Source organism: Ornithodoros turicata, chromosome 1, assembly GCF_037126465.1.
Source record: "Ornithodoros turicata isolate Travis chromosome 1, ASM3712646v1, whole genome shotgun sequence".
NCBI classification, from domain to species: domain Eukaryota; kingdom Metazoa; phylum Arthropoda; class Arachnida; order Ixodida; family Argasidae; genus Ornithodoros; species Ornithodoros turicata.
Genome location: NC_088201.1, coordinates 208,008,235 through 208,023,778, shown reverse-complemented (window position 1 = coordinate 208,023,778; position 15,544 = coordinate 208,008,235). Strand labels below are relative to the sequence as shown.

Sequence of the window (15,544 nt, the reverse complement as noted above, 5' to 3'; positions counted from 1 at the left end):
GTAATGTTCTCTGTATATGCCTATTGTGTGACTCGAGTGATGAAGTGATGTGCATTGTGTGAAATATTGGTTAAGAAATGAGGGCTATCGTGTTTTAATAGAATTGACTTGCAAAACAGGTGAAGGCCATGTTTTCGGCACACTAATTCACCGGCACTCACAGCCATTTTATGGGCCTGCGATGTGGCGGCAGTTGATATAGGCTGTTTCCAAACAGTGTGTTTTGTTCTCACCGAATCGATCAGCGCGAATTCTGTGCGAATGAGTACAAGTGAATAGGTATGCTTATCTTGTTGCTTTTTTGATAGTGTTAGCGTTGGTCACGCAAGATTATTTTTCTACATGAAATTTCAGAGTATGACGTACACGTGGCATCGCGGTTCGAGCGCACAAAGTAAAGAATTCCCGGAAATGATGAAAGAAAAAAGTTGTTGTTATTATTTCCTACGTTATAATGTCTGACATTGTTGTTATTATTATATCCTACGTAGCATTTAACACGCTGAGAGCGAGACTTTTTAACATTTCTTATACTAAACACAGTATGCAGCAGATAATTATATTTGCAATAAATCTCTATTGCAGTACCTGCAGGATATATTCAGAAAGATATCGAGTGTGTGAGGTGGACTCGAGGCGAGTAGAGTAGTCACAGAGCTCGCTGCCCTGTTGGTTTCATGGTAGAAATTCAGAGTGTGGTTCAAGTAGAAGTTATTTTCCCTGCTGACTTAAGAGGATTTGTGCATCGTTTTCCAAGCAGGAAATAGCAATCCACGTTTAGTTTACGCGGAAAAAATTCACTTGTGTATGCTGAATGATATGTCCCAGGCTTAAGCCTTTTCCCCAGTGAGCAGTGTTTTATGTGCGATGTCGCATATCTGGACTTGTTTAGCAGTGCCTTTCATGTTGCAATTTTACCTGCCGCTACTACCTTGTTGTTGTCATGTCGTTGTTGAGTTTCGTAGCGATGTGCAGTGACACTGCGATTAGGCCTGAGTGCTCAATTGTATGTGTTTTCCCCCGTGGTTTTTACGACCTGTCGCATGTCTGGACTTGCTTAGCAGTGCCTTTCCTATTGCAATTTTGACCTGTAAAAATTCAGCGTATATCATACATATTATGGTGTCTGAATAGAAGCGGTTTTCTCTGTTCGCTTAAGCGAATTTGTGTACCCTTGTTCTCCTCTTTCTTTAGGCAGGGACAATGCAATTATGTGCCCCATTTTGCTATAGTTTTCGATAGCAGAAATGGGTGTTTTTCTCAGATTATCAGCGTATGCTTCGGTTTTTCAACTCATATCTATTTGAGCAAAAGCGCGTGCAATTTTACGCCGCTCTTTGCTTCTTTCACTGCTTTTACGCAGAAGAAATACGTGCCGCTTCGTACAGCTGACTAGTGTTCTATCACGAGAAGTGGATTTGTTTGTTTGTTTGTTTGATAGTTGTTGCTTGATAGTATTCACTTTGCTCGATGTTGATGAAGTAAGCTGTTTGCAGTTATGGGTATTTGAGCAGAAATGCTGGTATCTCAGCACAGGGTAGAAATTCCTATGAAGCACGCCACCCTCAGTGGTATTTGGTAAATTAATTATTTTGGGTGTGAGCCTGCTTCACTGCATGACAGGATGCGCTTGGCTGAAATGGAAACTGAGAACGTAATTATATTATACATAGAACTGTTTCCATAATGAGTAGAATGTTTAGGCTCCTAAAATTCTAGTTCAGCTTATTAGTAGTAGTAAGGGCTTTTGTTATAGGTTTTCTTAACAGCAACAAATGAGTGAAAATCTATAATATAGTAGGAATTCAATCACATCATATATCTGTTCCTGTAATGGTGTTCTGTCTAGTCCTCCGTTGTCCACGAAACGGACTTTTCCCTCCAGGTTTTCGCGCCTTTTCCACACGGTCGTTATAGGTGTAGCCTCAGACAATGAGTATATGAGCATAGAAAAGGTTGTGCTTCGCGCATTACATAAGCCTAGTTATTATGTTGAGTGTTCCAGGCCCTCAATTATTATTTTACAGAGCAGTGGTAGTAGTTTTCATAATGAGTAGCAAGGGTGCTTTTTGATAAGTCTTTTAATAAGCTTTTTGGGGTGAAAGTGCTTAATTGCTACGATCAGATTCCATGCGTGGTGTTTTTTTGTTGTTGAATTTTATATATTCATATATATGTATAATTAAAAGTAGGATAAAGGAAATAATTTCAAATTAAATAAATAATAGGAGGGTTTGTATAAGCTATTTCCCTCTGCCTAGCACAGCTTACGCGTCCTCAGAGAGGATGTGATGATGTCATGCAGTGGCTGCATTGTTCCAGGCATCTGTAGCAGTTGTGTGACTATTAGTGTAAAAAGGTGGAGCCTCAGAAAATGCGAGGTATGGTTCTTGTGGTCGATGGTGTGCGTTTTCGTGTTTCCTGTGGCGAGGGGATTTACGATGAGGACTGTTTTTGAGTGTTTCGAAATAGAAGCTCTGTATTTTTCTTTTTAGGACAACAAGAATTATTGTTAATCATTCTTGTCTTAACGATGACTATAGCGCTGCCGCACGCTTGATCTGAACTGGAGTAAGGGGTGTGTAGCTTTTAGAGGAGTAAAAAGTATTACAATTCAGTTCTCTCCCTGCGTCTCGGATGGAGCGGACATAATAACTTTGTCCCCACTTTGTTTGCGATTAGCAGTGACCTGCCCGTGCACGTCGGGCACTGATGTTGTTCCTGTCCATGCATGCCCGCCATTTTCTGTCTTCCACAAAAGCTGCCCGAACCTTGGGAACAAGAGTAGTGCTGGCATGATTCATAATAATTTTGCAATGAAGTTACTTGGCAGAGTAGCTGCTTGGAGTGCAGATGTGTGACTTTATAGAGAAGAAAAAACATTACGATTCAGTTTTCTATCTGGCTCTCGAATGGAACAGATTTGTCGTTCTGTACTCCTTCTCAGACCTGTAAAAATTACTTTTTCAAAGTAATTGAATTATGATTACAATTACATGTTCACAGAAGTAATTAAATTACAGTCACAATTACTTATTTTCTATTGTAATTCAATTACAATTACACTGAAAAAGTAATTGCATTACACTGAATTACATTCACAAAGTTGACTGAAACGGGCAAACGACGTGCAAACTGCAAGATTTGATGTACACATTTATTGCATATGTTCTGAAAGATGGTGGTAGTTGTGCTTGTGGTAGAAAAACAAGTTAGGGAAGTCGTACACAAGGACAAGTCTCTTGCCATGTTAAAGAAACACTGAACATCACAGTCAAAAGGCTTTCTTTCTTCAGGTATGTGAACAAAGCGCAGATCATGGGTGCAGCTTGTAATGTCCATTGGCTTTCAAGAGTAAGGTATTCTCAAAGTTCTTGTCTGTAAGGCTGCCGAGTCTCCTTGTCATAACAAGACCACCAACCGAAAACAGACGCTCCACTTGTGCACTGCTGAGCAGCCCAACATTGTTCTTCATGAACATCTGAAGATATTTCAAACACTCTAACGACTCTGAAGTGCAGGTCGACACCCACAATTTGTACTTCTTCTCCCATGGTGCAACAATTTTTCTCCTTCCACATTCAAATGTAAAAAATCTCTACCAAAAAATGTACCGATCGAAATGGAGTCTTTGGGTAATGACTGTGAAAAAAAAGAAAGAAACGGTGTAGAACTGACCCAAACTTTAAACATTGGGCATTCGCAGATAGCGTTCAAAGTAATTTCGAGAGTAATTCAAAATGCGTTACGTGTTACTTGTAAAAGTAGCTCAATTACAGTTACATTTACATAAAACCTAGTGTAATTCTGGAAGTAATTAATTATTAAAAGTGATTAATTACAGCAATTCGATTATTTGTAATTAATTACTTTACAGATCTGCTTCTTCTGTCTGTTGCTGTGGTGGACTGGTGTTGTGTGCTTAGCCCTTTTTGTTGTTAGCTATTGATGGTGTCCCTTCTTAACATATTTGGTTTTTTCTTTCACAGCAGTGTGAATTCCTTTGTCTCCTTACTTGTCCAGAGCTGTCAGACATGTATTGATGATGTCACATATGACGTCCAAGGATGTCCAGAAATGGTGGGCAGAAGAAGGACGTTGGTGCCACCTGGTGTGATACTTTGCAACTAAGTAGTCACCTGCCTCTGTAGCCACCGACCCAGCGATGGTCAGTGGCCGTTCTGGCCCACTGTCTCCAAGATGGAATCATTGATCTTCAATTAGACTGTTTCTCTCTACTGTATTTCTATCTATTTTAGGACCGCTGTGTGCTGGCAACACATAGGGTGGTCTGGACATGCGTTAGATGCTCCCCAATTAGTGTAATGACTCACTGGACGCTCCTCATTACTGTGAGGGTTCTAATTGCTAATTAATTGCTTTTAATAGTGTCCAGGCCCCTTGATTTGTTGCCGCAGTCAGCGGTCAGTGCTTACTACTTCTGTCCCCAAAGATGCGGTTCTGAACAGCATAAACATGTTTGAGTAGCCGCTTTCTGCTCCAACTGTTGGGTCCTTTGAAGTGGCCTTTTGGAAGTCAAAAGCAGTGCAACAGAATCGCGCATTTCTGTCGTTTCCACGAGAAATGCTCCATGTATCGTAGACAGTCATCCTTTTCGGAGGCAGAGAATTTTACTCTGGACCACCCTCTGTTTCAGGAAAACGTTAATCGGGTCCAAGGATCGGCCTAAAAACAAAATAAATGTGTTCAGGGAGTCTGAGCAGGCAAACAAAACAAAGTAATATTTCTCGTCCCGCTAGCTACCCACAAGGACGGTCAGAGGACGTACCTGAATGACTCTTCACGGACAGTCCCTGACTGTCATCCTCAGGACGTTCTGGGGACACACCTCGAAGGACACGATGACACTGTGGGGACATCCTCAGGACCATGTGTGTTCTTGGGGTTATGTACATTTTCATTTTTTCCTTTGTTTTGTACCCTCGCTGCTCTATGCCGCAAGGCGATGTAGCGTATCAAGCATGAATAAAAGACTCAACTGTCTTACTTTAATGACCTTTAATTACCTCTAAGTACCTTTAATTACTCTTACCTCCTACTCTCAATTGCCTTCAACCACTTCAATTTCATATCATTTACGTTCATTTACATTTACCCACTTATCTCCCCCTCACATCTCCACCTATACTCTGCCTCAGTGAGGCTCACCACCTTACACATCACACACATACATACAGCTTTTTTCCACCTTGACACTCCTAATGCTAATGCATTAAATACGGCGTTACAAACGCCTGTCCGCCCACAACTTCCCAACCGTTAGAGATCGTCCCCTAGTGTGATTTGACCGATCGTAGAGCTATTCGAGACCCGTTCGGATCTAGATTTTTGTCTTGGTCTGACGAATGGGGCGGGAGTTACGGCTGGTTTAGAGTCCAACGTAGTTTTCGCCCATGGCCGCCCGCCCTGAGCGCCGACAGCCAGCGTTCGCTACGCCACGCTTTCTCATCCTGCCGGGATCATAGTCCGACGCGATTCGGTGCAGCACAACGAAAACAGCACCGAAGATTTTCACATTTCGTAGTGGGAAAGCAGCCATATCTGTACGAGGGTGGTTCCATACGTTTCCGGCCCGACTAACTTTTAATAGTCATAGAGACGAAACAAGTGTATCACTTTTCGACATTGTCATCCTTAACTTCGATGCACTTTTGACACCTTTCAACCAGCATTCTTATACCCTTGAAAAAATAGCCCGAAGTTTTGTCCGAAATATGCTGGAAAACTGCCTCTTGCACCTCACTATCGTTTTGAAATCTCCGTCCTCTGAGATCCCACTACAAGTTAGAAAACAGGAAGTAGTCACTCGGTGCCAAGTCTGGACTGTAGGGTGGGTGGTGGATTTCTTCGAAGCCGCACTCCTTCAGTGCAGCCTTCGCTACAGAAGCCGTGTGGACAGGGGCATTGTCCTGGAGCAAGAGTCTCGACTCAACCTACCGCGCGTCTTTTCCTTGATGGCGTCTCGCAGTCGGTGCAGGAGTGAAGCATAATAAGTCGCATTCACTGTGGTGTTCCTCTCTTTGAAGTCGATGAGGAGGATCCCGTGAGAATCCCAAAATATTGTTGCCATGATCTTCTTTGTCGATTGCGTGACCTTGGCCTTTCTTGGGGGTGCTTCTCCTTGTTTGCGTCATTCCATCGACTCCTTTTTCGAAAGGGGATCATAGTAGAGCACCATAGTCTCATCCCCTGTGACAATTGACTTCAATATTTCTTCTTCGTTCTCTTGACAGAGCTCCAAAAACTCTTTGGCACAGACGACGCGCAGTTGCTTTTGAACCGACGAGAGAAGTCGTGGCACCTATCTCGCACTGACCTTTTTCATGTGAAGGCCCTCGCCGATGATGCAAAAAAACGGTTGTTTTGGAAAGCCCCAGCCTTTCTGAGATTTCCTTCACCTTCAGACGCCTGTCGCTCAGCATTTCCTCCTCGAAAAGAGACTTTCTTGTGTCTTTTCTTGTGTCACCACTTCCACTGGACGACCATCGCGTGGATCATCTTCAATGGACTCTCGCCCCAGTCGAAACTGCTTAGCCCAGTCTTTTACCGTTGTGTACGACGGAGAGGCTTCCCTGTACACGTTGTCCAGTCGCGCTTTAATTTCGTTAGGCGAAAGTCCCTCTTTTGTCAAGAATTTTATCTCGGTGCGGTACTCGATTTTTTTCATTTTAACTGAAGAGTGCACCCTGGTTGTTTGAAATGCCGCTCTCCAACCGACAAAAGCATGGAGAGGGTTGAGGGTGGTGCTCCGGCCCTCCAACAGATGGCGCCACGCGTCCTTAATCGCATTTTCAAATTCGCGCGCATTTTCTACCTCGGGCCGGAAACTTATGGAACCCTCGTATCTGTACCGTGGAATCCGACTAAAGACCATCCGTGTTCCCATCGTTGGAGCTGTATATGTTTGTATTACTGTAAACGTTTGGTACCCCCAAACATGAACACTGAATAAAAATAAGGAAGTCGCACGTCTTTCGAGTTGCTCTCCTTCTTTTGCTTGTCTCCATCGTACATCCGTCGTTTATTTTCATCGCTATAGTACATCCGTCTTTATAGGCACGGATGTTCCTTTCCAGTATCGATGCTCACTTAGGCGACGTCATGTTGGGACATGCGAGTCCTCCGGAGCCCACGCCCTGGACAGCTCGCTGGCCACCACCAGATGTAGAGCATTGTTCTACTCCCCTGACGGCGGTTGGCGTAGTCGCGCGTTGACGCCGCGCCGCGCTTCGCCAAGTGGCGTCGAACTATGAACTCATCGGCGCCGGCTCGCGATGCGCGGCGGTGCGCCGCGCGTCGTTACGCCCCGCTCCGTCGGACTCTAAGCCAGGCTTCACGGCACTCTGAATGTCTCGGAAGTGCTGACGGAGGCCCCGGATTGTCAAATATCTCGAAAACAAGCCGTAAGCATGCACGTGACGGGGGAGGAATGAAGAATTCTTCACAACAAACCGAGTCTCCGATAGGACTGTTGCACGCCGACATAGTAGACCCGGAAACTATTCGAGCGACACTACGACGTCACTCCATGGGGTTCAACCTCCACCGGATGGTTATGAATCGCCCGTCACTATCAGCCACCACCTGAAGTGGGGTGTGCACTGCTCAGTCGAAATGTCTGTGCATATCTGATGTAAATAGTATTCAAGCACCGTAATATGCTAAATGCTCGCCTGTCGAGAAATGCCCGCATCATTGTGTGTTTGGTCGCCTAATAATGGCATTACTGTATGCATGCTTCAAAAAGGAGTGGAAAAAATAGTTCGCATTATTCCCAACATCCGTGAGTAATGGTTCTAAATTTGCAGCACTCATTGGTATAAATTGTCTATCCTTCGATGTCAAATTCTCGTTTGTGAACCGCTTGACAGCCAATATTTTGTAGATGCTATATAAAGTGGCGTGCCGTTCACAATAATCGGCGCAAATCAACGTCTGTCGACGAGGTCAGAGATAGGTGCATTTCCAGTCTACGTAACAAGTTTATCTGTGTACAGCAAGAAGCGAGAAATGGCAGTTCAGCGTTTAGGGAATTTCGTATACGATGAGTTTTGAACACTTGGAGACTACTTTGCGGAGGGCACCTGCCGCGCGTTTTCTGTGGAGGATCGTGAGACCTCAGATAGGTCTGCCGTTAACAGCTGACGCTGCAATGTGTGAATCTCCCCCGAATAATCTGCGCTCTGTACATGCGACATTTTGCCTGTGCACCTCCCCCAGGCGAAAGGAGAACAAGTTTTGTGAACGGGATAGATCCTACATTTATTCAAGTGGCTCTCGCAGATTCACACATTCTTCTGTCCTTCAAGAGGAATCGTATTTTTGTGACTTAGGGAGACTCCGCAGCAAAAACTGTCAGCGTTCTCACTGCGACACCAGTCCGTTAGAGATGAGTGCGGGTATGAAAATTCGTACCCGCAACCGCACCGCACCCGCGGGACCACGACCCACATCCGCACCCGCAGCAATGTCATTGGTGCAACCCGCATCCGCTCCCGCACATTCCGACGGGTACCCGCATACCCGCAGGTGCACCGCAGGCCAGTGCGCACGCACGTTTCAGTTATGCCATATGATCGTCACAACACGAACTGATTTATTGATGCTGGATACACTGTCCACTAGCGAGCTACTTTTCCAACAGTCAGACGCCGTGGCCACAGTTGACATGGTTTCCAGCTTACCTACGCGAAGCGAACCAGTCCCCGTGTCGAAAGATAGCCGAAATTAGCCCTGTGTTGCAAACATAACAAAAGAGTGACAATAACAACAACAATGATGAATGAGGAGTTTAAGCGCCAGGGGCGATACCCTACCCCATTTACCCCTGAGGTTTTTCCTTTCTTTTTCCTTTGTTCTAATGGATATACCCCCCCCCCCCCATTTTTACTGCCCACACTACCAACCTTCCCAGTCTCATAATCAGCTGGACTCTCACCCTCCCTTCCACAAAGAGTAAGGGTACACTTATGCTGCAGCATCACTGCTTGCACATGGCACATCGCTGTTTGGCGATGACGAAACAAACACATGTATCTCTGTGGGCGCGTTCATGCTGCAGCATCGCTGCTTGCCAAAGATGCACGCCATGATCATCGCCACAACAATGCTGCCAAACATGTTTGAACATGCCCGGGGACTACCTGACTTCTGGCGATGACAGGTCAAACACAGAGCTTTCTGTTGGTGCATTTACCCTGCAGCCTGGCTGCTCGCTTATCCTCGCCGCTGCTTGCCGCTCTGCTCGCTGCACCTAGGAATGTAAACATGTTTTTCTTCCTGGTATCATTGATGACTGGCGTCTTGAAATCCGACCTGCGATTAGTTGTGATGAAGTCGGTTTCCTCCTTCCCACTTTTCCTCGTTTCCATCCTTCCACAGTGAACGCTGCTAGGCGACTGATATAGCGAAAGCGAGCAGCATCTTGAGCAATCTGCAGGGTAAACGCACCCTAGCGGTTATGCGAGCAGCGATGTGCTTGAAGCTGCAGCGAGCAGCGAGCAGCGATGCTGCAGCATAAATGTACCCTAAGAAACGTGGTGCCAGTAAATGGCAAAGCTAGCACACCGCGGAAGGACTGGATGTGGAACGTCTGGGAAAATGTTTTTTGTACAATGTTCGTGGCAAATCGGGCCAAACACCAAAAGGCACAGGCTGGTTCTGTGTCTGCGGGTATTGCAGGTATACCCGCGTAATCCGCGGAGGCAGTGGGGGTCTACCCGCGCTTTACCCGCAACCCGCGAAGACACGTAAATTTGTACCCGAGAGGAGCAAACCCGCACCGCGCTCATCTTTACAATCCGTACCGTACGATATTTCAGTGAATACAATTTGTCGGCCCCAAGTGGGACAGATAATTAGAAAAGGAATATTTTCCTTCGAGTGATTAGGCGCTCCTCGACAGACAGAAAAGCAGTCAAGGGACACTCAGCTTCCCCTCACTGGTGTTCTTAGTGTACGGCTTTCTGCAGGGGGGAATATTTTAGAACGAAATCGAGGAAGCAGATGACTGATCATCCATGTGGCACGAGAAAGTTACAAAGCGCGTACCTGAAAAACAGCCGGTGGTCCATACGAGACCGCTGGTGACGTCACGCAGGATACATGAAGTAGGAGAGGGAACCTCCAGAAGTTTCGGTTTCGTTTTGAGCTTCCCAGCTCTTTTGGCAACTAATGAGTCCCCGACTGCCAAACCAATTTTAGTTCTCATTTCCGACGAATGTATCGAACTTATTTACACATCCATTATAATAGTTTCGGATTCTCTCAGAGTCTCCCTGTAATGACCACATGCACGTTTCGGAAGAAACTGGCAGACCTGCATAGTTGTTCAGTGCATATCTCATATGTAGATAAAAATCATGTCCCACGATATGCAGTGACAATATCCTTTCGCATCTGACAAATGATGTCAACGCGAACGTCATCATCACAACACAGTTGGTTCAGCAAGTGAGACAATTTGAAGTCGCTCCCTTCTCACTAAAGGACTGTAGTTGACACTCTTGCTTGTAATACGTACACCAGTTTACAAGAAAATAAATGACAACCAAGGAACATGCGACGTTGTTCTGCTAACTCTAGTATTCTTCCTTTCAAGGACACAGAAGCATCTTTCAAGCAATTAGCTAGCTGCTTGCGGAACGGAATGGTGATGTTCGCACACATGGGCGAGGTGAGTTTCCCACCCGATAGATAAAAAGTGGAAATTATGAGAACGAAGACCTTCGTGGACATTTTGAACATAGCAATGTGTAACTCAACTTCCTTGATTTCATCCTGGTTACTGCATTAGAACAATTTTCAGCGTATCAACTCATTTAGCACAAGAAGCAAAAAGGCGGTTGGAATATCGAAACATGGTAGCCGTCCCAAAAGCCAGACAACATTTCTTCCTTGTTCCCAGACAACATCGGGGATTCAACCCGCCTGTATTCATAACCTGCTAGCATTCCTGTCAATTATGCTATACTGACATTTGATCAGGAATAGAGAACCGCAACTACGATTCTGGCCATCATCAGCGTCTAGTTGTTGTTACCTCTGCTGTGTGACTTTTCGGGCTGCATTTCAATATCTAGGCACCCTGATGCTTGAGCTAACCTTGTCAACATCTGGATCTAGAGTCAGAGTCAATACTTTCAATCTCGCTGAGAATGCTGGAGCATTGCAATGTGGCCGGTGTTAGTTACTTGTCGCAGGTTATTCAGAAAAAATACTACTAACTACAAGAGAAAGTCTTGTAGTTCAGCCCCAATTATCACGTCTTTCGTCACTCATATCGTCCAGGGAAAGCGTTCTCATTTTTTGTGAAGACGCGTCAGGTCGCGAATCTTACATCTCACTTATTCATTCCATTTTGCTAGTTTGCACAAAATTGACTACTTGCTGACTTCCATGACGCCCGAATTTGCGCGTTGGCGACTTGGCTATTTTCTCTCTCGCTACATTGCGGATTCTCCTTGGCGCTACAATGGAGACTTTTGCTTACTTAAACCGGAGTAAGGGTACAAGATAACGGTGACCCAAGCTCACCCAGGTAGACCAAAGAATTGAGGGTAGCTACTCTTTGCGTAGCGGAAGTTTCTTTGAATGCGTTCCTGAATAGCATATGCAAATATCCTACATGAGTACAATATAGAAACAAAATGTCATGGAGCTGCACCCACAATATCCGTAGCATTGCTTCTTCGACGGTCGGAAGTATGGGGGAAGTAGCGGACAATGACTCACGCGATTGAGCTCAGCACCCAAAGATACTTCTGGCTGCAGCTCGATCTTCTAAGCAACAACACACATTTAAAAAAAAAACTATTGGGTTTGTGGAGCCTTAACTAGTGAAAGGGACTATCGCATCCGGAAAGATTTGAATGATAGTTTCACAGCCTACTTGGCCAAATTTCTCTTCCTAAAACAACGTAATTATGAAATGAAATGAAAAAACGAGTTTTAAAGAGGTGCACTCCCTCTGCAGCTAAGCCCGAATGACGTAAGCGGGGCACACGAATGGAAGCGCAAGCGCAGGTGATTGTCTGCGAGTTCGTCTGCTTCGCGTTCGCACTGCAACATGCTAAGTGAAAAAGACTTCAGTGATACACCGACCTGCGCTTACCAGTGTGAGTGCTTACATGACCATGTTCCCTGGAGCACGCTGTTACGCTCATGGCTGTACAAACACGTACGACGCTGACAAGAAACAGCATTCCAAGAGCCCGGCGGTCGGACACTAAGGTCTCTTTGCCGCTTCTTGATTAGCCCTGTCCGCGTCACAGGGCGCTCGCTGATTGGCCTTGTCCAAGTGACGTTTCCAGAGAGGGGATTCTCCAATGCTATCAACATCCGTCGTCTGCTCTTGCCATGCATTACATCAAATTGCACAGACAGACTCCAGAAGAGAACAGAGCAGAACAAAAGAAAGACAGAACTCCACTAATATGGGTCGGATCTACTGTCGGTGTCTACTGTCTACTATATATTGTCGGTGATGGGCGGGGAGTAAAGTGGCACTGTAGTTTCGGAATCGACCACGGCGGACGCGATAGTCCCATTAAGCGTCTGGTAGGCACGCGGTCGAGTTTCCCCTGAGGAGTCCAACAAGGACCAGAGAGCAGCAAGCTGGCAAAGAAAACACAAAAACGGTTCTTAAAGGCTTACTTTGCTCCTAGCGTGCAGCAGCGTCATCTGTTCTGCCGTGCTTCATGAAGCGTTACAGGAGCAGTCGAACTCACTGACTACTACCGCCATTCTTGTCAATTTTATCACTAATGCCAGTGGTTTTTACCGCGTTGTGACATCTTTGATCAGCTTTGCATATAACAGTCGGAAGCACTTGCCCTGTTATACGCCCTTACGGTTCTGTACCGTGACCGGTTTAGGAATAGTATTACTCGTCAATTTAGTTGGTAAGCACGCATATTTATGACTTGAGATGACCTATGCAGTGATACATCATGATATGTCTTCTTAGTCCTATAATGGTCTTGACATCACATCAAGAGAGCTCGTCAACGCTGCAATATGCCAGGGTTCTTCTCTCGCTTTTCAGAAATATTTTCAACGTGCAAACTATACTATGGAGACGCTCCGTAGTATCGTGCAAGATATGGAGGTACGTGTGCATCAGATTCATTCAAACTCAAAGCTGCAGTGTAAGTACTGGTAATTACACCTAGTACGTTTGTTGTTACATTTGATGAGAAGATATATGTCACTCAGGTTGACGGATGATGCTTCTAACAGCTTTTAGAAATGCAGTGCCATCTGCGAATTTTTCATCGAAGTGCATAAGCAACAAAATCAGCAATGATCGAAAAGGACACGTTTTTTACATTTGTGGACAGAAAAGAGACTTGCAGAACCTTTTGCAGAACACCCTTTTTGAGACCAACCATTCTGTTATCCACAGATTAGGAGAAAATATGGCACAATTAACGCGAGTCCTTCGCGATATTTCACAACAGCGATAGCTGTCGAGCACACCTGAGACATTACGATTGCGTCTGCGGAGAGCAAAGACTACACACGTCTGCGCATGCGCTGTGGATGGGTCACTTTTCTGCTGTCTTCGCGTTGTTGTCTTCGCCACGCATATTACGCGCGGATTATTTTATGACATGCATCCGGTGTCTCTCATTTTAGCTTTGTGGCCATTGTTTACGAATGCAATTATCAGCTGAAATTTGCTCAGCTAACGACACCTTTTTGTCACCATGAGAATTGCGTGTAGACGTAGGAGATGTACAGGTGGTTGGACAATACAGCCCGGGGTGCAATGTGTCCCCGCTTCTTCCAAGACGATCCTAGACTCAAAACTTCCAGCGCTGGCTGGTTACACGGCTGCATTTGCACGGTGAAGAATGTGACTCTGCCACCATATGGGGCACATATCGGGCGCAACATTGAATATTGGGATTTGATATCTGCAGTTTGTTTTTCGTCTGGTGTTCCCAAAATTCTTGCCATTTTAGGTTGACCACCGTATTCAAAGCTGATCTAAGATCCTAACAAGGCATTTCGAAGGGAGTCATCTCAGCAGAGAGGGCTGCTGCGCTGCGCTCTCAGTACCCTGTATACCAGTGTGGCTCGGCACCCAACAGAACTTCAAATGATAATCCCGGATGACCACCACCCTAGCTAAATATCGTGCTCGTTGTACCAGGTGTTTTTTTTCTGTTTGTGTGCATTGCATACGGTCTGGAGAGTGGAAAGAGAGTCTTTGTATATTATAGAGGATTTTTTTTATTTTGCAATATGAAATTTAAAGCTAAAACGACTGCATAAACCTCTCCTGCTGTAAATATTAATGCAACATTCTTCAAGTGATGACACCATGTACATGTACCCGGCACCACGGCACATGACACTGCAGTACTGGACTTTGAGCCGTCTGTATATATTTCGATGTGTTCTGGAAAACTTTGATATCTTCAAATTATTGCTGCAATACTTGCCTAGGAGTTTCATGCTTGTCATACGTTAATAATGAACAATTGTACTCTGGTGGTGACTGACACAGAGGAATCATCTTACTAGATTCCACAACAAAATAGTTATAGGGAGTGAAACCATAGTGTTCAACATCCATTGCAAGTCGCATGCTGAACGGAGCTGCGACACTGGGTCTATTGATAAAAAAAGCGATCAAAACATGTGCATTTCATGCAAGAGAGTGCAGGGTGCTGAGGATAACATCTCATTTTGGGAGCATATAATGCCCCAAGGTAAAATCGACGCCTCTCAGACGGCATTCTTGAGCTTCAACCTAAAGACTTTCAACCGGAGAAGTTCTGAAAGCACCTAATATCAACCATAGTCCTTGACGGTGTATTGGGTTTAGAGTTTTGAGTACTGTCTGACGGGCTGAACCGTAGACAATGCTCTCCTAATCAAGTTTTGAGCGTATTGTCGAAGTATACCCTAACGGCACTCCAAGACCTGTGTGCCAATATTTTTACTAGATTTAGAGATTTTGTACATTAGCCTTCAAGCTCTTTGGGTGAGGGAAGAATGTCAGCGTTTTGTCAAATATGACCAAAAGAAATTTGTTTTCAGACTGAGCAGGAAAATTATGGGCATCAAGTTTGAGGCTGGGTGGTGGAAAGACTCCCGTAACTCTCGAGAATTGGACAGAGAATATTTGCTCTGCTGAAAATTTAAACCCCTTCTCGGAAGACCATTTCAGCATTTTTTACCCCTAGCTGCATTTGTCGCTAGCACATTCTTAGGTTTGTGGAACTACAAGATAACTGAATATTATCTACATACAAAGAGTACTTTATAGACGGTGGAATGCCACCAGCCACACAGTTGATTTTTACCAGAAATAGTGTGACGCTTAAAATAAACACCTGTTGCACGCCATTCTCTTGCACGAATGGACATGACAGAGTTGTTCCCTCTTGAACTCTGAACGTTCTGGATTCGAGAAAGTTTGCTATGCACCTAACGGGGCGGCCTCGTATTTCAAACAAGTAGAGATGTAGCTGTATAACATGCCGCCAAGTGGTATCAATGGCTTTTTCTA

At 45.0% G+C, this 15,544-nt stretch overlaps 1 protein-coding gene across 1 annotated transcript in view; it reads left to right on the top strand.

Moving 5' to 3' along the window:
* Positions 1–15,544, top strand: part of LOC135375831 (uncharacterized) — a 50,490-nt gene that overhangs the window by 19,031 nt on the left and 15,915 nt on the right. The window contains exons 3-4 of the mRNA XM_064608478.1: positions 10,622–10,696; positions 13,067–13,129. Coding sequence (XP_064464548.1) covers positions 10,622–10,696; positions 13,067–13,129 — 138 coding nt within the window. The remainder of the gene's footprint in view (positions 1–10,621; positions 10,697–13,066; positions 13,130–15,544) is intronic.